At 36.5% G+C, this 26,308-nt stretch overlaps 1 protein-coding gene across 1 annotated transcript; it reads left to right on the top strand.

Moving 5' to 3' along the window:
* The first annotated feature begins 6,265 nt into the window (after positions 1 to 6,265).
* LOC139698991 (isocitrate dehydrogenase [NAD] subunit gamma, mitochondrial-like) lies at positions 6,266 to 16,431 on the top strand. The gene is made up of 10 exons (XM_071597984.1): positions 6,266 to 6,319; positions 6,709 to 6,769; positions 8,240 to 8,339; positions 9,285 to 9,400; positions 9,960 to 10,150; positions 10,236 to 10,369; positions 14,370 to 14,601; positions 15,061 to 15,247; positions 15,333 to 15,488; positions 16,370 to 16,431. The coding sequence occupies exons 1-10, from the start codon at positions 6,266 to 6,268 to the stop codon at positions 16,429 to 16,431; spliced, it is 1,293 nt and encodes a 430-aa protein (XP_071454085.1).
* Positions 16,432 to 26,308: the final 9,877 nt, after the last annotated feature.

A 26,308-nucleotide genomic window follows, 5' to 3' on the forward strand; every position in this document is an offset into this window, starting at 1 on the left:
GAGCGGGCAAGGAGATCGAAAAAAATGTCCCGATAAAAATCTTCGGTCCGGCGATCGTTTCATGGGAACCGTGACGTATCTCATCCAAGTGGACGCTGCTACAGCAGTCGAAGTGAAGTAAAGCAATGGAAGGGACGCTTATCTCATGCTTCATAGTGATAATAAACTATTTACAATGACTGTAAAGAATTTCCACGGACGTGATTACCTCACTTCCGTGACATCACTGGAGGGAAAAATTGTTTTTTTTTAAATGAAGTTAACTTTCGTCGTGCAATGAAGTGATTCATGTCGATTTCAATTTTTCCGTCTTATGGCTTCGATAACGAGTAAAACTTCAGACACGTTGAGGAAAAAATCTTTTGCCAAAGTCTTGAAATGTGCACCTGAACGAAATTCTTATCCAAAAGATACCATGCACACCACAATGATGTGCAAACCATTATTTGAAGTGCTATTGAACTGCGTGTTCAAGGCCTCACTACACGATTTTAATGAAGCTTAGATGTCAGGGAGCCGTGCTATTGTTGTAATAATTTCATGTAGTATGTTCATGATCATTCATCTGTGTTAGTAATCTATCTAATTCTCCATCTTATTCATCTTACACGTTTCAAAGAATTGACTTCCATGTCTTGAAGAAGTAGGCTATCCGAAGAAGCCGTGAAGAGACTATGCATGGCAAGCCTCACATTGGTTTGAATTCCTGTGATATGTCCAGGGGAATTGTATATATATTACCAGCTACTTGTAGTAAATATAACCATGAATCACTCTAATGTTCGAAGTTCTGGCTCCCTAATGGTCGGAGGTCGCCTATGGTCAGACAGAAGCAATAATTCTACATATATCCATTTATCATCAGACTTTCGCAGTGACGCAAGGTAATCAAAATCACCTACTTGTTTTGTAAAGAAAAAATTGATAATATTTGAATAAAATATACTAAGTAATAAGTTATTTTTATTTGTTTATTTTTGGTAATGTTTAGCTGGATTAAAACCATCATGTTCATGCTAGTTTCAGCTAAACTAATTCTTATTTCAGTTTATTGTATCGAACGAATGTCCCTGGCAGAGATATTTTATGAAAATATACGGTTCGTCTTTTGTCATTTTAATCCTTAAGGCATTGAAAATAGTTTCAGCTTGCATCGTTAAATATTATGGCTATATTAATAGTTTGTAAATCAAAATGTGTTAAGCTTGATTGCAATGCTTTTGACCTTATCTTTAAGGTACAGAAAATTTATGTTAGTTCAAATGTTCCAATTTTTACTGGCTTTTAAATTTTAAAAGTACGTATGCAAAATATTTTTCATTTTAATTTGAATAACTCTGTGCCTCATTATTTTTAACCAACTTTCAAAGTTTAGGTAATTTAGGTAAAAATATTAAATAACGTAGCATGCCCTATTTACTCACCACTGCTGATTTTCTGCCTCGTGTTTCCAGTATTTTATTAATGTCCACCTTTCCTTTTTGTTCACGGATTAGGCATTCGGTGGTTGAATTAGACGGGATATTGAAAAATGGTACGTTTTAGGCATGTTTTCCCTGTGATTTTGGGGAAGTGTTGGTGACGTTTTTCTGTTTAAAAATTGCTCTCTCTTGTTAGTAAAATATCGAACTATCGTAAAATATAGAAAAGTGTCGGTTGAAACAAGCAAATGTTGAGTAGCTAAGAATTGGTATTTTTATTTTCCATCAGGTGATTGTGAAATGGGAACTTCAGTGTACTTTTGAAATGACGCTAGATGAGCCTGTGACGATCTGTCCAACTTGGATGTTCTATCGTATTTCACCAAGGCTCAGGAAAGTCATTTATTTGTTAATATTCTTTTTCTATAAACATCAGAGAGTTGGAAAGAAATTCGAAAGGGAGATTTTAGTCATCATTTGAGTAATTATATAAATACTCGAATGACTGAGATAACTGAATACTCAAACATCGAAACAAAATGCTTTAGAATGCAAGCTTATTTGACCACTATTTATAAAACAACTGACTCTCTATCGGTGTGAATCACCTAAGAATATTTTGATTACCTACTTGACAAATTTATCCTTTTCTATCCAATTTATCGCCTATACATTCTTATCCAATTCTGATTTTACTGGCGAAAAAATTCCTTGTTTCACTCTTCTAATTACAGTTTGGAAATGAAACGCAAGTTTCAATAAACGAAAATAAATAATGCGGCCATGGCTTAATATTCACGAATGATCATTTCAGGTACATCGAAGTCTTTAAAATCTTTCTTTAGAACTCATAAAAAAGGAACATTCGATTATTGTGGGGAGGATTTAGTCCACTTAGAAAGCTTGTTTCTTCGTTAAAAGCAGGCCGTGAGCTAGTTGTCCTGACTTCATATAAAACTTCAACCGTTCCGAGATTGCGAATAATTTTAAAGCTAATAAAGAGGTCGGGGGGCTAGTGACCTAAATTCTTGAGAAGGTTTCTTGTACCGAGTGCAGCGCGGAGACAGATGACCAAAATAAACGCGTCATAAAAAGTGTCGGGAAAGACAAATCTTATTTTAACCGAGATAGAGGTACGGTCACCTTATATAGGATCACGATTTCTTAAGTCTCTGTGTATTTTATGTTGTGAGAACTGATCAATATCTATTTCTGGATGTTAAAAATTTTTATTCACTTCACAACAAATTCAACTGCACTCGGGGGAAAAACGTATCAATATATATACGCAAAAATACACACTCATACGCATACATACAGGGTTCGTCCGGAAAATAAGTGTACTGAGCTCAGGAAAAAAATGTATTACACTTTTACATATCTTAAGCTAATATTCCTCAAAATAGGACCCTTGTGAGTCGATACACTTGTTCCAGCGGCGTTCCCATTCCTGGAACGCTCCCGCGAAGGCATCATCGGGAACCTCTCGAAGACACGTCGTCACGGCCTCTTTGACGGCGTCCAAAGTCCCGTATCGCGTTCCTTTCAAACTCCTCTTTATCTTCGGGAACAGAAAGAAGTCCGGTGGTGCCAAGTCCAGGCTGTAGGGTGTAACGCGGCAGCGTTGCCACGCCGTGCTTGACCAAGAAGTCCGACACGACAAGCGCGGTGTGAGACGGCGCATTGTCGTGATGCAGCCGCCAGATGTTTTTGATCGCTGGCCGGACGCGGGCGACTCGTTTTCGAAGCCTGTCGAGCACTTGGACGTAAAATGCAGCATTTACAGTTTGTCGTTCAGGTACAAATTCGTAGTGGACGACTCCCCTTTTATCAAAAAAGACAATGAGCATCGCCTTGATCCGAGATTTGCTCATGCGAGCTTTCTTTTGACGGGGTGATGATGGGGTGTGCCACTCCGCACTTTGTCTCTTCGACTCCGGGTCGTACTCAAAGATCCACGTCTCGTCACCCGAAACAACGTTCTCTAAAAAATGTGGATCATTTTTGCAGTGATCCGCAAGTTGTGTCGCGATTTCCAAACGATTGAGTCTTTGATCATCACTGAGCACTTTCGGCACCAACTTTGCACAAATTTTTCGCATCTGTAATTGCTCCCTAATAATCTCGTGAACTATTGTTTTTGGCACATTACACTGCTCTGCTATCATCCGAACACTAAGACGACGATCAGAGTTCAGTACATCGCGAACTTTTCGCACATTTTCGTCGGTGAGTGTCGTTGATGGGCGTCCAGGCCGTGGTTTGTCGTCGACCTCTTCTCTGCCCTCCACGAACATCTTGTGCCACCGAAAGATCATGTTTCTGGACATGGCTGACTCCCCGTAAGCCTGGTTAATCATACCGACAGTTTCGGTAGACGATTTCCCAAGCTTTACCGCAAATTTGATGAAATAACGCTGCTCCAAAAACTTCGGCATCGCGTTCCGTGACGTGGGTCGAGCGTGGAGGTTCGCGTTAACAGAGCTCCTCACTACACCACAGCTCAGAGCCGACTGCCTTATTCAGCGTCGCTTGCCAACATACCCCTCTCCAATCGCAGCCCGTCAGAGCGGTGCTGGGCGCGCCTGGAGCGGCGGGAAAAAATCAGTACACTTATTTTCCGGACGAACCCTGTATATATCATACCAGCCAACACATTGCCTAGCACAGACTTACCCCTTTAAAAACGTCTCCCGTTCTTGGCCCCTTTGAGAAATATATTTTCATCCGCAAATTTGGTTAAATTCAAACGTGGGCTATATTGTCCACCACTATTGAATTTCTATTTCACTTCAATTACCCTTAAAAATTTAACTCACTCATTCTTCCCTCCGTCCCCTCCCCAACCATTTCTTCCCTCATCTCCATTTAATTTTATTTCTCCACAATCACTGATGCAGACGGCATTATCATCGAAACGGTTTTGAGACACCCCAATTTACTTTCTCTTTTTTCCTAACCTTTAATCTATGCCCTTAGACGCCATTTGCCCCTTGCGTACCTCCTTCCTCCTACTCTCATCTTCCTTTACCGCCACTGCCTACTCTGGTGACCCCACCAGCTCTCTTGTTCCACTCAAATACAAGTGATAGTACTATCAACATCACACTGGTACTGCAGGCGCCATTCGTCGTATGATATGAAATTAAGCATATGTGTGTGTGTGTGTGTGTGTGTATATATATATATATATATATATATATATATATATATATATATATATATATATATATATATATATTCATACAAATATGTTATTTGACGTTTCGACGGCTCAGCCGTCGTCTTCAGAATGGCGTTCTCGGGGAAGAGCGGAGAGGACATGTGCGGGGGAGAGGTGGGGGAAGGAGAGGTAAGGGACCAATAGGAAATGATATATCATATATATATATATATATATATATATATATATATATATATATATATATATATATATATAAACATATATATATATATATATATATATATATAAACATATATATAAACATATATATATATATAAACATATATATATATATATATATAAACATATATATATATATATATATATATATATAGTAGATACGTCATTTGGTTTGGTCGTGTGACGCCTTGGAACACCCATCACGTACCAAACCGACCTTCCGGGGGCTGATTACTGTGTTTATGGTTAAAATAAATAAATATATATATATATATATATATATAATATACTTATATTATATTTTCACATACATCTTTATAAATGATTGGCCGGAGAGTTTATTAAAGTTTTTCGTAAAACCAAACGCAACTTTCTCTAAACTCATTAAAAAATTATTTCTTTTACTTGACACGTATTCATAGGCACTGATTTTTCTAGATATCTACATACCCTAGCTTTTCATATTCATTCTTTACGGCCCACCACATGAAACTCTTTTATTAAAGTTACAACTCTTCTAAATGCCACGAAAATCTTTCATACAGTATAGTAGAAATTAACGGAATGACAAATTATATATATTTGCCACCCAAAAATCCCAATAAATTCCGCTTTTTGGAGAAAGATTTTGACCTTGCGATAAAGAAAGGACAAAGCTTAGAGTTTTCAGTACATATACTAAGCTTCTGGTATTGTTGGTCAAAAATGTTCGTGATCAAGCAGCAACTCACTATACGTCACCCGCGAAAAGGTAAAATTTCAATCGGCATTTTGGAAAAATTCCTTGCAATTTTCATACGAACATTTTCATCACTTGAAAATTACTGCTGGGATTTTCGTTCCATCCATTACCATTATCGTATCCCGGAGCTTTCGTGAAAGATTTTTATTTGTTTTGTGGTAGCCTACCATTTAATGAAGGTTTTGGCTGGACGCGGGCTGTCCACAGACACTTCCATTAATTGTCCTTGTCTAAGGAGGGGAAGAACAAAACAGCAAGATTACAACAAATTATGAATTAAGCCGAAGTGAAACGCGTAAATACATGTATTCGAGGGTAAAGTAGCAAGAAATAAAATAATGAAAAGGAGTAAGTTAAAATGAAGCTTTCAATACTCGGACTACAAATAGCATGAGAAGGAGATGAATGTAGAAATGGATGCTTGTAGAAAAAGAGGTATTTGTTGCGATACATTTTCGATCTCTTGTTTCGACAGCGAGTCACTGGATGATTTACGAAAAAACTTACGGTGTTGAAAGTGAAAAAATCAGTGAAACAAATATTTGATCTGAAGTCTATGCTTGTATCCGAACGGAATCCGAATTAGTGAAAAGAACAGAGGCACCCGTGTGGCGCCGTGAGAGTAACTTCCAAGCTCCTGCAATGTTGAACGAGTTGAAACAGGAGAGGGCGTTTCTAATTATTTTATGGGTGATAGCCATGGTAACCGTGGCAAAACAACAAGAAGGAACCTCTCAGTCCTCTTCCATTCTTGTTGGCTGCTAAATATGTCTGTGCGAGTGCTTAGAGGGCTTCGACTACTTTTTAAAACTCCCCAAGGGCTTACATTTACCGTCATTCGAAAGGTAATTTCACTATCAGAACGTAAAACTTAACTAGAATCCTTAAAATTGCTATGCCTTGTCTAACTTTCGGTAAGTATGCCCCATTTAGCTTAACTACGTCACCTGATTAGCTTAAGAAGTGATATTAAGACTGTTTTTGAAGTGACTCGTAAGGCATATCACGTTGTTCACTAATTGAGTACCAATCGTTCAAGATGCAAATTTTTTTTAAAATCCTAATAGGAATTAAATAACCCACTAAAATATTTGCATTATTTATATTCATTGTCAATAATTTAGCTTTGATTAATTCTTCAGGCCTCTCTGGTACAATCCTATGACTCGCAGCATATTCACCCTACAGTCAAACCAGTGGTAAGTCAAACTTTTGAATGAGTATGATATGAATTAAAAATATTAGTCATCTGGTTTCACCCATTTCCTCTGCTGAGTATTTTAATGGTAATAACTTATCATTAGCGATATAATCATTCCTTAAGGAATTGTGTTGTCACAACCCTTTAAAGTATAGTGCGTCTTTGCGTAGTGCGAATTAATGACGCGATTTTGGTAAGGCTGGTCTACCTTTCCTACGCAATTTCGCAAAATGTGTTTCTTCTCGGAGAGGCATGGGTCCGCAAGGCTATGTTGTTTAGTCCTATGCTAAGTCGGTAATGAAAATGAGCGAAGGTGCTTTCTATAAAAGCGATCGATAGGGTACAGAAACTTTTGATTTCACATTTCATTCTTTTACGCTTATGAATTCACCAAAAATATTCCTTCACAGTGAATATAATTTTCAAGGACATGGGTTTATAAGTATCAAGGACAGCGTAATACGTAATGAATTAATCAAGTAAGTTTTCGGTTTTTCTGGACAGTGCATACACCGAAATGGAACTGTTAATATAACCCGTATATGATGTATTTAGTCCACTAAAATGAGTGATGAAGACATTACGACCTCATTCATATAATAGATTCACTCAGCGCTCATTATCCTCCAGACCAAATTAAAGTTACGCGCTTGTTTCCCGGTAGATGGCCATGAGAATTACATTGTTGTGCTCAAAATGTTGAAATGCAATGCTTCAATTACAAAAGAACAGGCAGAAACAATGGTCAGCTCCAAGTATAACAATTATTAAAATTTCAATGGTAACATTGTAGGAGTCAGCCACCAGGTCTATTACGCCGAGACAGTGTAAGAGCCAACATGGAGTACTTAATAGCCATGCTTTATGAGTGGAAAATGAAGCATTTGCATTAAATTAATAAATGACTCAAGCGATTGATAATTGCATTTCCTGATGATTTTCCCGAGCCACTTCATATACCTATATCGTAAGTTCATCAATTTCACATTGACTGGATACATATTTTCTCAAAAGTGCACCATGAAAAGTGATGTTTAAATGCCAGGAAGACCGATCTACAACGGGTCTCTCTTCTAGAGGATCTCTCTTAAGTAGAAGTCTTTCAGCTGAAGTCTCGAGAAGGTTGCAAATCATGATTACGGCATTTGGTTGAAGCTTATTGGCATGGCTTGGTGCTGGCCTCAAGTAGCCTCGAAAGATAAAACATTACCAGCTGCATCTCCGCAGCTACGAAATAACGCGTCGGGAGGGTTAGGAGCGTCGTTTTCCAAAGTATTGAATGCATTTTAGATGATTTTATATGCTATCTACACGCTCGCACAACTGTACACAAAGATTATTCTATTGATTTTTAACGTTTCACCGGAATTGACCTTGCAAGAGTGAAATTGAAGAAGAAAAAGCATGTTAGTCGATACTTGTTAACTCTATCATTTACCTAATTTTATAATTTTTGCTTCTCTTACAGAAAGCAATTCCTAAAGCCAAGTATGGAGGTCGATATACTGTTACAATGCTCCCTGGTGGAGGAATAGGTCCTGAGTTGATGGAATATGTCAAGGAGGTTTTTCAGTTAGTGCTAATTCATTTCTTTGAAGTTATATTTAACAAAAGTTTATTTTCCAACTTTATGCATTATAAATTCATTTAAATTTACGGGGTTTGCTTCTGGAGAATTGTGTGCTACTGGGAAATCACAAAAGTAGTGTGTGAAATAAGAGTCAAGTGATATTTTACATACTCCTGTTTCAAGTGAGCATGTATTAATACATTAATGTGCTATATTATGTGGCATCATAGGTTATGCAGTTAAAATGAATGTTTACATAGAAAAAAATAGAAGGTAAATTGGGTATTTTGGTATGATTTGGTCATAATTCGATTCCTCCATGAATATCCATGCATCAGAGTAAACTGTTAATTTCAATGAACAGGATGAAACCCCACCAATTACTGAACCAGACTGAAATTTGTCTCTATGGAAACTAATTTATCATTTAAATAAATTAATTTAATTTCCACAGAAAAAGTAACACCATCTTTCAGTTATTGAGCAATTGAACTGTCAGTTTTGAACTATTTAACCTTCCTGAAACATAAGGACTAAAACTTAAGCTGGTAGGGTGTAGCGCTTTCATGTTAAGTATTAAAACTTTTTTCTTGTGAGTAGCCAACTGAAATGAGGGTGTATCTGAGATACTGGTGTGCCTTATATGCCATCAAATATGGTACGCAAAAATTTGAAACTATTCTTAGCTATTCTTTTAAATGCTAATAATTTTTTTTGTGGAATTCTTAGTTTAAATACTACCTAATAACCTTTTATTATATAATGAATGTGGGCTATTACTTGAATCCATGAAAAAAATCTCATTGGACTGCCAATTCTTTTTTTATCATTTTTAAATTGCACCTCTATATTGATGTTGCATTTTTTATAAAAAAATTTGTTGTGTATGCATTAATGAGCTGTATTTTATTATTGAAAAAGATTGTATCCTAAATGCATGCTTTTAGATTTGCTGGTGTTCCAGTGGATTTTGAAACCATCTCTATTGATCCGTTGAGGGAAGGGAATGAAGAATTTGAATATGCAATGACTTCCATTAAAAGAAATGGTGTTTGCTTAAAAGGTATGGAGAATATAGTCACTTTATTTGTGGCTAAGACTATTTTTGAGGGAATGGTCTGGGATTCTATCCTGGAAACTCTTTCTCAGAATATCATTAGGTACACTTAGCATGACCAATTGGGAGCTCCTTTTTGGCTGGAGATGAAAGAAGCAACAAAAAGGAAATGAATGGAAAGAAGGAAGTACCAAAACAAGAGCTGATAAATAAGAATGAATAAAAATGAGACGTTTTTATCAAAAAATATCTCACGTGAATTATTTAGATATGCCAGAACAACTGAAGAACTGTCTATTAATATACTGGAATTAATATAAACTATTACAGGACATTCTTTATATGTCAAATTCACTCATAATTGAAATATTTCTTACTTAGGTATATGTGAAGATTATATTAATGAAATATATAATAATGTGAGTGGGAGTATCAGCAACAAATATATAGATTTAGTTAAAAGTACCTCGATTTGAAGTGAAAGAACCAGTTCCATGATAAAGTTAGTAAATATTTTCACTATCTTTTCCCATATTGCAATGCATTTTAAATTGTGACTTTTCAGGGAATATTGAAACTAAAAGTTTCATTGCTGGAGTTCCCTCACGCAATGTTGCAATAAGAAGTGAACTAGATTTGTTTGTTAGTCTGCTACACTGCAAGTCTTATCCTGGGATAAAATGCAGACATAAGGGGATAGATGTGGTTGTAGTTCGACAAAATACTGAAGGAGAGTATTCTATGCTTGAACATGAAGTGAGTGTGAACATATTTGGATAGTCAACTTAAACTGTTCATGAAGTACATTCAATGTTTATGGCTGTTTTGCATTTTGCTGCAGAGTGTTCATGGTGTGGTGGAGAGTATGAAAGTTGTTACAACCAAGAATGCAGAAAGGGTTGCCAGATATGGTTTTGAATATGCCCAGAAGAATGGAAGAAAAAAGGTTACAACTGTCCATAAGGCAAACATCATGTACGTTGTATATTTTGATGTTGACATTTCTAGAGATAAGTTATCATTTTACCTCTAACTCCACAGAACTTCAGGCTTACAAATGGCATAAATTCATTTTTTCGATATGGTAATGGAAGCATTAAATTAATTCCTGTTGTCTCCTCCTCCTGCAATACTTTGAACAAATTCACCTATAAAAAGCTGTATGAAAGAGTATATACTGTTCTAGGTATATTATTCAAATCCTCATAGCTACTAGTTTTCTTCTTTCTTTAGTGCACCCTAGAGATTATGACTTTGAGCAGAAATCAATTTGATCTTTACTTATTTGAAATACATATAGCTCAAAAATGGCCAATGAATAAACTCTCTTGTTGAATTCTCTGTGCACAAATATTTGATTTGCTGAATCCTACCACAATTTCAATTTTATGGAAAAACAATTGATTGAAATGCCAAAGCTCGCTAAACCACCTATGGCATATGCATTTAAAAATTTTAAGTTTCGAAAAAATTTAAGCAGCTGAAGAAACCAGGTAAACTGCACAATCAAAAATCAAATTTGTGCTTGCAAAAATGTATAAAAAATACCAGCCACTATTCATTTATTTTATTGTCAAAATTTACTTCAACAATATTATAATTTATTCAGGATGCCACATGTACTTATATATTTCTCAATCTAATTTTACTGATCTTTAGAAGAGAGTGCAGTGGAGTTTTGAAAAAAAAAATAATATTTAACAATTTTGATTTTGTTCTGTGGATAGTGTAATGTACATTTTTTTATATTTCATGTAAGCAGTCAAAAAGGTAAGGAACATGCTAACAAGATTTCATGGGAAGGGCTAAGAGCCAAATAATCATTACAACTCCAAAAGTGCAAGTTTTCTTTGTGATTGTGATATGACAAAAGTTTTCTATAATTAACTGAATTTTTGGAAACATTTATTGAAGCCAATTTTGACATAATATTCTATAAAATCCTATCCTATACCAGACATTTCATAGAATGTAGACCTAACATTTTTGTACTTGAAGTTATTGTACTGTAAGAGTTTTTAGTATAGTGAACTTCAGTTTGTTTGATGAAATGACTGAGCATGGGCAAAACAAATGATGATGGATAGATGCAAAATCAGAGTTTGCCAGAGGAAATCTAAATGAGGATAAAAATGAAATGAGAGTCATAAAATGTTTGCATAAACTCAGTCTAAAGTTACAGGCACATGTCAACTTTTAATGAACATATTAATTAATGTACTCTAAAGTGATATAGTAATTTGACTGTTTCATGTGCATTAACATGTTCCCCACCAAGCCAACACAGAGATGTGGTAGGAATTGGATCAACCACCATGAGAAATATGATCATGAAATCAATAAGAATGGAATTGTTTTTTAATTTGAGTGACATGTTCAGCAATTTTTCCTTCTATTACGTAAATGCAATAGAAATATCCCTCTTATTTTTACCTCTGATATTAAAAGTTAATTCTGCAAGCATCACATATTTCTTATTTAACTCACAATGCAATCTGAGACTGTACTGAGATGCATAATCTTAGATCATGAGTGGGATGTAGTAGTCCATTGGGTGGAACACTAAACTATGGACCAGAGGACCTGGTACAATTTCAGGAGGTGCTTCTCAAGGTCATCAGCTTCATCTAAGCTGTGTGAAGCTTTTCCGGTAGGTACCAAATCTTACTGGAAAACCACAGGTGGCACAGGAAAAAGAACTTGCCCTTCTACCCAGAAATGTAAATTTAACATACCAATGGGTTTAGCAATAGATGAGTTCTGTTTTAACATATCAAACAAAACTTCAGGTTGATTTCTATGATGAAATCATGAGATGGGCATACCAAAATGGATTCTCAATCTTGGTTATAAAATTTTTTGGTGGTCTCAAGGTTTTTGTACTCTTTCAGAAATCATGTTTTTATTTGTGAATAACTTCACCTTCTAGATGCTATAGCTAGTAGTAGCATGTGGTATTACACATATATGCTCAGAATTTTGATAAGAGGTGTGTTATTTGGTCTAAAGCTACGAGATTCTTGTTTATTTCCACTTTTATAGATAAGAATGATGTACCTACATCATGTTCCATTCTTCTAGTTCTTTATCTTATGATAAGAAATCATTCAATATCATTCACCCAGTTTCAAAACCAGCTACATCCTGTTAGTGTTGGTATCATAAGAGGCAAAAAACTTGTGCATACAAGAACTGTCATGTAATTAGTGCATACTCTACCCCTATCACCCTATATAGTGAGTAGAAATTCTTGATATTTTGTTTTGATACAGAACTTACATGAGGTAGAATGCTAATCATGACAAATTTTGTTAAAAAGTAGACAAAGCTGGTTTAGCAAATAAATAACACCTTTGTGTTTTAGAAAGGATCCAATGTATCAGATTTATGTAGACTGTCAGTTTTGGTACTGGTATGTCATGTCATCCTGAGAATTTATTACCACAGTTTTAGATATATACTTTTACTATGTACTGTAATATTAAATAAAAAAAGTAAATTTAATTTTCAATTGAGACATCTCCTCTGTTGTGTGTTGCGCTACATTTGTTATAAAATCGTTAAATTATGGATATCAATGACTAGTTTTATCAATATTTTTTTCAATATTGTCTTATATTCCAACTCTAATAGGAGAATGCTTCCATTTTAGTTCAATAAGGTTAATTTAAATTATTTTCTTTGTCTACTTACCACACCAACTAATCTTATAGTGGCATATTTCTACACTTGTTATGGCATCGTTTAAAAACTTTAACTGATTGTTGCTCAGCAATGCCTATAATTATGTTATTCAATAATGTGCAGTAATTTGAATTTAAAAATTACATTAATTGTGCAGGTTATCTAGACAGTATAGCATAGCAAGGAAATACAGATTGAATGATTTAATCTTTTCTCAGCACACCTCTTTTTTAAGCATACACTGTTTTGGTTTTAAATTAACTCATATCCTAATTGAAGTTACACATAGCCTTCAGTGCCAATAATTATGTGTATTCCTCAATAAAAAATTGTCACGATACCTGTCCTTTTTATTTGTTTACATTTATTTATATAGTACCCTGCAAGCCACTGCTAGGGTGTGCGGCAGGGGGTGATTACACACTAGACTATTTTGTCCCAAAATACTTTTCATCCCTAGCATGGTTGGGCATGTTATTCTGATCTATTATCGATCTTACAAAAAATGTCATCTTAGATCTATTTGTTCCGCACATAATATTGAAATTTAATTACACGATATCAACTACTGCAGTATGATGGGCTAATAATGCATTTTCAACATCTTTGCCCTAGAGACATACAATTTACTTTACTACAAACTGTACTTTCAAATTATGTTCAGGGTTTAATCTACAATATAACCTTTGCTCCATGAGTGATTCCTAGCCTAGCTCCTCTAATAATTTTGATATGCTATGTTCCAATAACTTTTCCCTAGGAAACACAAAGTGACCTTTAGTGCTATAGATATAACACTGTACATGACTACATCTTATTTGGGATAATTCAAAAAGTCTTTAATCCATCCCAGGATATTTTTATCTATGCCATAGGCTTCTAGTTTTATGGATAGTTTACTATAAGGTACTTTTTAAAATCCAGAAAAACCATCTCCACTGGAACGTTGCTATCTCCAGAACTTAGGATATCATGAACAAAGTGCATTATTTGTGTCTTGCAGTATTTACTCTTTCAGAAACTGGGCTGGTTTTTCATTAATAACTTTTGACCATCTAGGCGTCTCACTATTGAACAAACAATTATTTTGAATTTTAACTACTGGTTACTTTTTTGCCTTTATTGTTTTTGACTGAAATAACTGTAGCCTTATTTCCCTATATCTCTTTGAAACAGGACCAAAATAATATTGGATTATTGCTTGAATTTTCAGGTAATCTTTTCCTATTGAATTCATTTAAAACTTTGCATACAATCTTCCTTAAAACTTGAAAACATTTTTCTTTTGAAGGAAACTTTCTGATGGCCTCTTTCTGGAGACTTCAAGGAGGGTGGCAAAAGATTATCCTGACATCAAGCATAATGACATGATCATTGACAATTGTTGCATGCAGTTGGTATCAAATCCACATCAATTTGATGTCATGATAATGACAAACCTATATGGGGCTATAGTTTCTAATGTAGTCTGTGGTTTGGTTGGAGGAGCTGGATTGATTTCTGGAAGAAATTATGGTGACCATGTAAGTGTAGCCTTGATCCATGTGGAAATCAATATTTTTAAATTCAAAGTTTGACCTACACCACTTATTGTTATAAGGAAGTATATAATTAAAATGGAGGACAAGAAGTTATCCTTCTCCAATCAAATTAGCATTAACACTTGAATTATGGTTCAGCAAAATCATGGTAGAGACCACCATAAAGACTAATAACTGGAAATATAAGGGATTCATTAATGCCAAAATCATCAATAAAAGATCATATGAATTACATATGATCATTTGAACTTTTTGCCCAAATTTCTGATGTCTTAAACTGAGACCAATCTCATATGTAATATCAAATTAATTTTATATCTCAGATTGATGTACACTAGGGCTATCAAAAATTATTTTCTGATATTATAGGTCATTTTAGTGTTGATGTTGGTAAATGTTTGGGAATGTTAAATAATATTCCTTTTAAATCTATTGCTGCAGTATGCTGTTTTTGAGCCTGGCACAAGAAACACTGGCACATCTATTGCAGGCAAAAATATTGCTAATCCAACGGCTATGCTCAATGCATCTGCTGATATGTTGGAACATTTAGAGTTCAACTATCATGCATCCAACATTAAAAAAGCAATTGAGTTTACTATCAATGAAGATCATCTTCACACACCTGGTGAGAAAAGTTTTATCCACTCTAGTGATTTTGTGAAGTCAATAAAACATTATGAAATAATTTTCATAATGCTTTTACTACACAGATTTGGGAGGCACCAGCTCCAGTACTGATGTTATTCATAATATTCTAAAGAGGATTGGCAAGTTGAGCAGGAACCACAACTGGTATGAGAATGAATCAATATTTTTCGGAATATTGTGTTTACTCAGAATAGACTGCTTGAATTCAATATCTCAGTGTAGGTGTTTGAAATTCTAGATTAGTTAAAATTCATCTAAGGGAATGGATATCTCTGGTTTTTAAATTTTTATAGAGCAACATAAATCAAACAAGAAATAACTATAAATTATGCACCAATAACTTTTTGATAACCGCATCATCACAATTTGAATTCTATATTGGATCACATGAGAATAATTGTACTTGCTTCACCAGATTACAATGTTTTCTACTCTCACCCCACTCACTGTTATTTTTGCAATATCCAAGAGGAAACAACATTCTAATGATAGACAAATGTACCCAATGTGTATTGCATAATCTTCCATTACTTTCACAATTTATAATAACTAGATTAATCCAACATAGAGTTCATGGTGTTGGGCGCCACTTGGAATGTTTCCTTACTGAAGTAAGACTTTGCCTTGGAATTTCATTTTGAAGCCAAACCACATGATGCCAAATTTTGTGAAATATGGATTGTTCTTAGAATAAAAAGTTATGCCTTTGAATTCCAATTCATCAAGCTACACAGAATAGATAAGATATCCTTAGGCTCCCACTAAGAATTGCTATATAGATTGATTGTTGGAGTGGGGGTCTTTTAGTACCTCATGGTCAGTTGTGCCAAGTAATCTAAGTAATATTTAACCTCCTTGCCCCGAGCAGAAAGAGCACCACAGTAATGGCTCACCACAGTAAAAGCTCACCCATCTAAACTCTGCCCAGGCTAAAATTGCTTAACTTCCATGATCAAATGAGAACTAAAATGCTAATGGGGCTATTCTCGTTCCATTTCACTGAGTAAATAGCTCACAGTCTAATTACAGAAATAAAGATATGTAATACAAGTGAATAGCAGAATGTATGTAGGATGATATGACTTACCATTGTCAATAGTGCATGAGCATATAGGGGTGATACTAAGAGGCAGTGGAACGCGGAAGCCTGTCACTGAATGAAGAATGTTGATTGAGAGAAATGGAGGTAGAAAATGAAAAGACTAGTAGAAGATATGAAAGATGATATAATATTGCTCTGTCCGTTGGCAGGCTTTTTTGGCACTAAAATTTCCTGTCCTTTCTTGTCTTGGTCTCCACGTATTTTCTTCCTCTCTTCACATCATCTATAACTCCTTTTCTTTCTTCCTTTTCTTCTCCAAATGTAATACTTTTTCTGTTGTTATGGGTCTATACTTGTTTTATTTTTACTCTTGGATAGCTTTCATAAGTGTTCTAGCCTCACTAACACTGTGTAATAGTATCTCATTCTCCCCACCCATCTTGTTCTTTCCAACCTCCTCCACACCCACATCTCGAAACCTTTGATCCTATCCCTCAATCTCTAGCTCAAGTCCATGGTCCCAACACGTATATCAGGACCCTCCACATACAGTATTCTAACCAAGTACTAGGTCATGGAAAGTATGTAGAGCTGAAAATGGTAACAAGATAGGGAAAAATTTGGTGTCAAAGTGCTTTGGAATCATATGATCGGGAATAATAAATTTTCATGTTCCATACTGATAAACATTTATTCAATCGGCGCACTACGAATTTGTAATAATAATGATAATGATTTTGGTGCTTATCTAATACCATCAGATCTCTCTCTCCTTCGAACACGCAACAGGCAATTCCAGGGGCATTAGCTGTGGTGGCACCGGTGCCGGCGGGTGTGAGCCGTAGGAGACGTTTCGGTTGTGAGCAGACATTTTCATACAGCCCGAGGCGGTGGCCACGTCCGCCATCAATCCGAGCCAACCGATTTCCTCATGAAATTGTTCTCCCGTCACGAGAAATTTAGGGAGGATGGGAAGTCGAAAGTGAAAACTCTCACAAAGCAACGCTAGAGAGAGAAAGGGAGAGAGCATGCGTGAGTGTGGTTCATAATTCCAGCTCGGACAGCGAAATTCAGAATTTCCTTCAACCACAAAGCACCTGGACGAAGATAAAAAAAATTAGAATCAAATTTTTTACGACGGTAAACAAGGACATCTACCTATTGGACGGTGCTAAAGTGGTTTGCGTTCATTAAAGTATCGAAGAGACGCTCAACTGTAAACATTTGAAAATAAGGATTTCCTTTTACTTTACGTTTTTAGTGATAATAAATAACTAATAATTATTTCAACCCGTACCACTATCCTCGCGAAGTGGTGCTGATATTTTTTGCGTGGATTTCTGAAATGAAGTATTTTCGCTTCATGTCACATGTACATATATAATTATATTCCTACTCCGATTAAATCTTTCGACCATACCGCTTTGCAAATCTGAGCCAAGTAAAGTACGTTTAGAGAAAAATCCATTTTTTAAGGTGCGAAATTGGTCCCTCGACATAACTCAAACGCTAAAGATATAATGAACAAGTATATTAGTATTTTCATAAAAAGTATTAGGGATTTTAGTCATTCGGAGGACAAGAGTTACGTGGAATCTTCAAAACGATCCACAGATTTGCTATGCGAGTTCTCATTTTTACATTTAGAGAGAAGCTACCTTTGATGTAACGTCAACCTTGTTCAAATAATTTAATGCAGCATGCGCGACCTAGTCACAAATATCGCTCACGAATTTATGCACCCGCGAGGTAATTACAAACCTATCAATGGCAAATATAGAAGTGGCCGTGTACATGAATTTTTGATAAAACTTCAAAAGTAGAATAGTTAAAAATTACCAAGCCTTATCGAAAGACAAAAAACATAGCCTATCCTATACTAATCCGGTATAGAAATAAATTTACAGGGTCTGTGTACATGATATGACTGAAGCCTAAATGCTAGAAACTCTTAGTATTACCTATATCTCAGTATGGATTAATTTTTTATGCCAAGAGATGATGCACGTCTCAAGAGTCGGATCATGACCACAAAAATTTTGACATGAACGGCTTTTTACTGGAAAATTTCTCTTTAAACTCAAATTACGATGTGCTGAAGAAAAACCTGAAAACCTACTCATCATCAACATTTAAATCCTAGGATTCGTCTACTGCAGTCCTCTTTTCCACTCTATTTATATAGTCGGTATATATGTACACCTTTAATACAACTGTATCCGTAGGTTCTGCCTCCAACTTTATCATCAATATCCTTTCATTATATTGCCAGCAAGATATTATTTTCCTAGCCCATTTCTTCGTTTGTATGATGCCTACACCTGCGATTTTCTGGTCGTCTCCCGAGTATACAGGGTTCGTCCGGAAAATAAGTGTACTGAGCTCAGGAAAAAAAATTTATTACACTTTTACATATCTTAAGCTAATATTCCTCAAAATAGGACCCTTGTGAGTCGATACACTTGTTCCAGCGGCGTTCCCATTCCTGGAACGCTCCCGCGAAGGCATCATCGGGAACCTCTCGAAGACACGTCGTCACGGCCTCTTTGACGGCGTCCAAAGTCCCGTATCGCGTTCCTTTCAAACTCCTCTTTATCTTCGGGAACAACAACGTTCTCTAAAAAATGTGGATCATTTTTGCAGTGATCCGCAAGTTGTGTCGCGATTTCCAAACGATTGAGTCTTTGATCATCACTGAGCACTTTCGGCACCAACTTTGCACAAATTTTTCGCATCTGTAATTGCTCCCTAATAATCTCGTGCACTATTGTTTTTGGCACATTACACTGCTCTGCTATCATCCGAACACTAAGACGACGATCAGAGTTCAGTACATCGCGAACTTTTCGCACATTTTCGTCGGTGAGTGCCGTTGATGGGCGTCCAGGCCGTGGTTCGTCGTCGACCTCTTCTCTGCCCTCCACGAACATCTTGTGCCACCGAAAGATCATGTTTCTGGACATGGCTGACTCCCCGTAAGCCTGGTTAATCATACCGACAGTTTCGGTAGACGATTTCCCAAGCTTTACCGCAAATTTGATGGAATAACGCTGCTCCAAAAACTTCGGCATCGCGTTCCGTGACGTGGGTCGAGCGTGGAGGTTCGCGTTAACAGAGCTCCTCACTACACCACAGCTCAGAGCCGAATGCCTTTTTCAGCGCCGCTTGCCAACATACCCCCCTCCAATCGCAGCCCGTCAGAGCGGTGCTGGGCGCGCCTGGAGCGGCGGGAAAAAATCAGTACACTTATTTTCCGGACGAACCCTGTATATCACCCTGTAGCCGTCGCTCCAGAAGTCATTCGTCCCCGCCCACTTAATTTCGCTCAATCCTAGGATGTCTCTCCTCAGCCTATCCATCTCCATCTTTGCATTTTATAATTTTCTGCACACCCCAAATGACGTAACGTTCCATATCCCTATTCTGCATTTATCCACCTTGACTGATGTTCCCCTCCCAGTAACCCTACCCGGAGATCCGATCGGGGGACAAATTGACCTCCGGAAGGGAAGCCATCTCCTCATATTTGAATGAAAGGCTGAAAATAGTAAACCTACTATCAGCATCAAAATGTAAGAATGAATTGTGATTGCAGAGTTTTGAGGATACGCTCGAATCAGCTATAATAACACCAGCATATCAAAAATTCTAGTGTGTTTTGATGCTTGGGAGAGTTAGAAAAGAATGACTGTTGCATGCGCTATCTGTAAAGGTGTGGTCGAGAGAATAAAATGTTATATCAAGGGGAATAAAGAAGTGTAACAAATTCTGACTGCAAAGAAGGAGACATACTTGTACAAGTGGATTGAAGCTAGTGGTGTTTTATCAGAGACCAGATTGATAATTTAATTTTATAAATTACATTTCTCATTTATGTAAACCTGTAACCTCAGAGACAATGGTAGTAGTTTCCATTAAAGCATACAGAAGTCCATCTGTTGACAAGAACCATTAATGTAGTATCATGGAATTTTTTTATTTACCTGATAGTTTGACCCTTCAAATAGGAAATACAGTATTTAAATAAATGGCAAATACTTTTTCATTAAGGATAAATAGGCTTAATTAGCAATAAATGCGTGCTTTCTTTTCTATCATATTGTTTATATAGACTACATATATATATATATATAGGGAGAGGAAGAAAAGGGATCGGCATGTTTTCGAATATAATGCGATGTGAACAGGGGAAAACGGATTCACTGGACTGAGAAAGTTGGAGAGACAGTTGATATTTGTCATGAGGAAGTTTTCAAACGAAGAAGGTCAGTAATGCAATTAGATCAAACAAAAAATATTTTACGCCTTATAAGCAACACGAAAGTATTTGGAATAGATGAAATGGGAATGTAAAATTGACACACTCCAAATTACTAAAGTCAAAATTAAGTCATTCGAAGAAGAGCCTACCTTGTTCATAACAACTTTTCACAATACATGCATGTAGTTAAAGTTTTAATTACTGACAATAAAGAAATAATTTTGGCCTAAGTTTTCTCATTATCGGAAATAAGCAATGAGAGAAAAAATATTCGTCTTAACTGTTGAAGAAAATCGTTTTCCCATTCTCAATTGGCAATCACAGCAGAAAAAAAACACAACTATCAGAAACCTAAATCTACTACTCAAACTACTAGAAAACTAAATCTAATCTCTTCTGAGCTAAAAATTCGAATGCCCTCTATGGAGGAGGCTGTGAGATCATGTGCATACTAAACACTCAATCATACCTTCATCCTGATGACTCTAGCTGCGGCCAGTTTCGTCATTTAGGCGCCTAATTCGCTTAAGAAAAATTTGGCATCTTTCGCATGAATGTAATTTAATTCTTGTTATAGCTTTATTTTAACAAGTTATTGAAAACAGATATTTTAAATGTAGAGATAAGTTCACATTTCTTTGTTTGGTGTTTAATTTAATTACTAAGAATTTCCATGCCTCGTTTGTAATCTTGTTAAATCTTATTTTGGTATATTAGCATTACGGAAAATATTCTTACAGCATAATTTTGAGGTTGGATAGTATACGCATTTCGCAATGTCCTTAGTAAATATATAGCTGTCTGCATGCATCCAATTGGGTAATCATAGGTCGTTCGCCAGACCTTTGCAAAAGGATTCACCGTTTCACTACACTACGTAAGCCCACAACGTAATAAAACGAACAACAATGAATAAGTGCCGGCAAAGGCTAATTGTAAGATAAACATTGAATTGATCCTAGACTTAACTTAAAAATATGAAACATGTAGCAAGAAAAATGCACATACACGTAAATATAAATGAACTACATTCGATAGAAAGCATATCTTAAAAGAATTATTGACAAGGATTAATGACTGAAAAATCAACCCGGGGTAAAATACCATATAATAAGATAAAACGTTTTAAATTATTGAAGTATATAATCTAATAATAAAAAAATTATCTATAAAGAGTTAACTAAAATTAAGGGAAAATGAATGCGAAACTAGTACCAAAAATCGCCCAAGTTACTAAATTAAAAGAAAGAAATGTAAAACTTTAATAAAAGACTGCCGAATGAATTGTAAAGTGAACTCAGAATCACCCAGAAACCATTAAGCAATTTTGCAACGACACACAAATATTTTTACAAGCCATCTCAAATATCAAAATATTTACACTCGGATATGATATGTCTGTTCCTTATTCTTAGCTACATAGATGGGTGTGCTATAGCGTAGGGTGCCCTAGCTCAAGCTACCTTTTCAATAGGCGCCTTAAATTTAGGCCCCTAAATGCATGCTTCTTAATGCCTAACCAGTTTTGACGCAGCTTTTAGCGTACGTTTCATGACAAAATCAAGTTGAAATTGAGCACACGCAGACACCAATAGCCTTACCAGACTTCTTTCTCTTCTGTACAATTCATTTCCGAGTGCCTGAGTGTGTAGTCATTCATCCGTTTTCCCTACCGCTTCGTCATTGCGACGTCTTTCTGGGCATTTTTCTGATGTAAAGTACAATATAGATTTCCCAAGTCACCCTGCAAGAGCAAAGACGAGGGTTTTAAAATGGACAAGACAAGTTCGCGCGTAAAAACTGTCAAGTTTTTCGAGATCTCGTGGTCATAAAACTCACCTCCTCCTCCAGAAACACCGCGAAAGGCCAAAGAGGGTTTCGAAACGTGAGAAGGACAGGGCGTTTATGACCCTTGGCGATAAAAAAAAGGGCAAAGAGCGTGAAAGAAGCACGAAATGGAATATATTTTGGGAGGAAGAGAGAATTCCGCCTCGTTATCTTAAAGACTAGACGGTAGAAATATATCAGAATACATTTTGACGATTCGTGTTCTTTTGTAATAATGCCTGATTGAACTAAAATACATTTCGTAATACTTCGTATAAGGAAAGCACTTCTGCCTTCACCTTCAGGATCCTCGGCCGGTAGTTCCACCAAAACTTCCAAATTTAGTTACCGAACATTTTGACCACTCCCAGAAGATTAAAGGCAAAGTACTGTTTTATGCATTCTTTGTTTTGTTTGACTGTGAATAAACCGTATATTGTTTTAGAGATTAAGGCACAGGTAAATTGCATGCATCAAATTCAATCATGGGTTTACTCAAATATTTTCTTGGGTTGTCCACCATCTCCTTTTCTTTGTTATGTGCTCTAATTAGGTTGGGCAGTCTGATGACATCCATTCTGTCATTGTAGCATTCCCATGTATTCCTTCGTTCTTTTCCCTTTAAGATAACTTTTTAAGTCTGCTTGTGTCTTCATTCCATATTTCATTTTACTGACACACCCATTGACCTTTCTTAAGACTCTCACATGGGCAATTGTATTTGGTTCTTTTCTTGTTAAGATGAGATCCATACTTAGCTGCGATACATTAGAGTCGATGTTACCATTGTTTCACAAATTTTGGTTAATGATTCCGCATAAACGTATCTTCAAAGCGATATACTTCTTTCTACATCATTAGCGTTATTATAACTAATATGTTATAAGTAACCTCGGTTGCGATTTCTTTTATGGCTGTTTTGTGTATATTCTGATTTTGGACCTCATGGTGTACCCATTTTACTTGAAAAATCATGACCTTGCCTTGCAACGAATATTTGAGTAAACTTATCTGACAGTTTGTACAAGGACAGTTCAGTAAAGAATGGATCATAAATTTTATTAACAATTTCAAATTATGAGGGAAACAAAATTGAGCACTTTTCGTGTGGAAAAGTGCAAATTTTTTTTCATAATGACGAACTTCTACTACATCTTGCCCGAATCTGAATCTGTTGAATAACTTACAATGCAAAATTTTAATTTACGTAAATGTTTTTAGATAAATATGCGTTGCGTACGTGGCACAACATTCATTTGTTTGAACCCAGTATTGCGACTGCGGTGGCCTTTGCGATTTGAACACGTTTAGTTCATAAAAAAATTGCCGCATTGAACGTTGGCTTCTGCCTGAACAAGCCATCAGCCAAGGTTTACATAACTCTGCAAGATACTTGATAAATCTTTCCTTCCCTGTAGCTGAGATGACAGATAGCAACTGCCGTCATTGTGATAAAAGATCCTCAAATAATGTTAGTCAGTAATATTGAAGATTTTATTGAGTTCTATACAAATGTTAATGACGGAAACAAACTGCGCAAGAGGCGTGTTTGTGCGTGGTGGGTCTCACGAAAACCACAGGGAAATAACCGTTTTCTCGAGGAGCGCAATGTGAATTGAGTTTCTCATTCTTCTTGTAGAAGTCACACTGACCCCGTATGACCTTTTTCTGCTCCCAAATTCGAAGGAACGCCTAGGTGGAAAGAATTTACCACATATAATTAGGTGTAGGTGAACTGGACACGTTTCAACTTACGTCTGTCGTTGACACAATCCTAATTCAAATCAATAAAAGCTCTACCACCTACACATTACACACCTAAGCTTAGGACAAAATAATTGTTTGCAAAATTGATGAATAAATAATCTATTGCCACTCTTTACTGAACAGCACTCGTATTATCTTCCTGCGGCTTTTTAAAGGTCTTCCTCTGTTATTTGAATGCTCGAAAGGTGATCAGCAAATAATGCTACATTTCGGTTCGTCGGTATTTAGAACACGCTCTTCCATGGCAAGGTCTGGGTCGGGAAGCACTTCTTCCGGTCTTATATTATTGAGTTATTTTCCAAAATTATGATTTTATTTACCGGAAAAGATAATACCACATGGATAGACATATTTGGCCCAAGTAGGAGATATTTTAAGTCATACGTGTATCTCACTGTACGCTTAGGAGTCTTAATTTTAACAAGCTCTCGTTCGGTATGTGAATCAGAGGAAAGAAAGGTCATTAAAATAGCTGCATGATAGTTTATTGGGAAAATATTACCTTACGAGGAAACAATTCTCTTGTTATGGCAGTTTAAATTTTGGATTGATCATTCAATATTTATATTGAGTACTCCCATGAATCTTGAGGAAAGAAAATAAGGAAGAAAGGGTTTCTCTTGTGAAAATCCCACATGCTCAACCAAATCACTCTTAGTTTAAAGGATTTTTTTTCATTTTACTTGAATTCCCATAAAAACCCAAGTTTTCATTAATGTATCATGTGAGTCGCCTGAATAAGAATTAAATATCGAGTACGTTAACTCTTAAGTAAAGTCAAGTATTAATTACGATCACGTTTCGTTCCATCAATCATTATTTCATTGCACTAAATATTTGCCTCAATTATGTGCCGTTGACGCAATTACCACGGGTTTTATTGGTAACCAACAAATTCATTTTACAAGATTTGAGTAAAATAAACTGTTTGCATAATACCGTAATTTCTTACAAAATGAACCCATCGGATATCGGGTTCACTTCTATATTTGCCTAAGCAAATTTTAGCATTTTTAAATTTATATTTTAACACGCTCCGAAGATTTTTCCACCGAAGGCGGGCATTCGTACGTTGACATCTACTTTAGCATCTGGAGAGTAAAAAACTGGCGTTGTGCCCAATATTTTTACTGTATTTCATTTATTAATATATTTTGGTACCCTGCAAGCCACCGCTAGGGTGTGTGGCTAGGGGTGAATACACACCAGAATAATTTTGACCCGAACGTGACCCTACCGCGGTCGAACAATGTTATTCTGATCCCTTATCGTTCGTGAAAAAAATGACATCTTAATTAAAAACATCTGAAATTATCCCTCCTATGCAGCAAAATATTTGTATTACCCATGCTTCCCGCAACACTATTAATTTGTCGCCTTGTTTTCCGCATCATTATAAGAGATACCTATAAGAAAATATCTCCAGATTTTTTTAGCATTCCAGCTTTAAAATTTGAGTCTCCTAAACGCGGAGATATACGGTACACGTTTTTCAAAACTTACGGCCAACGGCTGGAAGAGATAAGGGACGGAAAGCGTGAGTGGAGACCGAACATAAAGGGCAGAGCCTTTGGGTCCGTTAATCAAGGTCTCGCTTTCGCGTTACAGCGTTTTGTGTGGGTGAAGTCGCAGCTAGATCTGAGACACCGGAGTCCGACTGAGGGGCGCCGGTCCGGCGCCACTGGCTTTACTTACAGGACGGAACCCAAACATTTTTTTCGCAGTGGAGACAAGAAGCGGAGCCTGTCCCTTTGTTCGCAGTGGAAGAGTGCAACACTCCTAGTACTAAGGAGTGCTCCACGACGCAGGAAGTTTTATCACCGGTAGTCAGACGTACGCTCTGCTCTCGTATTTCCCCACTTAATACGCTTCCCGTTTTGGATTGAATGCGGAGGATGCATTGCGACCGGATGACTTCTTTTCCGATCGGAGAGATTACATCAGTACGCACACGCGCAATCGTCTTCGCAAATGGGGTGCGGTGGCTAACGTATTGGCTTCCCACCGAGAGGGCCCGGGTTCAAACCTGAAATCAGGTTCGCGTCCGTCCGTCGGGTGGGACGTTAGACTGTGGATCCCTTGGCGCCTTTCGTTAAGAGTAGGCTAATGCCGACGCCGGGTTTCTCTCCACCCTTCATCCT

The sequence above is a fragment of the Hetaerina americana genome, unplaced genomic scaffold (genome assembly GCF_022747635.1).
Source record: "Hetaerina americana unplaced genomic scaffold, ioHetAmer1.1.p SCAF_9, whole genome shotgun sequence".
Classification (NCBI taxonomy): Eukaryota; Metazoa; Arthropoda; class Insecta; order Odonata; family Calopterygidae; genus Hetaerina; species Hetaerina americana.

Bases quoted from the DNA above. Each gene is read 5' to 3' on its own strand.
- LOC139698991 (XM_071597984.1), top strand. From the start codon at position 6,266: ATGGTAACCGTGGCAAAACAACAAGAAGGAACCTCTCAGTCCTCTTCC. The intron at 6,320-6,708 runs GTTGGCTGCTAA...TTAATTCTTCAG, and splicing joins CTCAGTCCTCTTCCATTCTT to GCCTCTCTGGTACAATCCTA. The intron at 10,370-14,369 runs GTACGTTGTATA...TTTCTTTTGAAG, and splicing joins GTCCATAAGGCAAACATCAT to GAAACTTTCTGATGGCCTCT.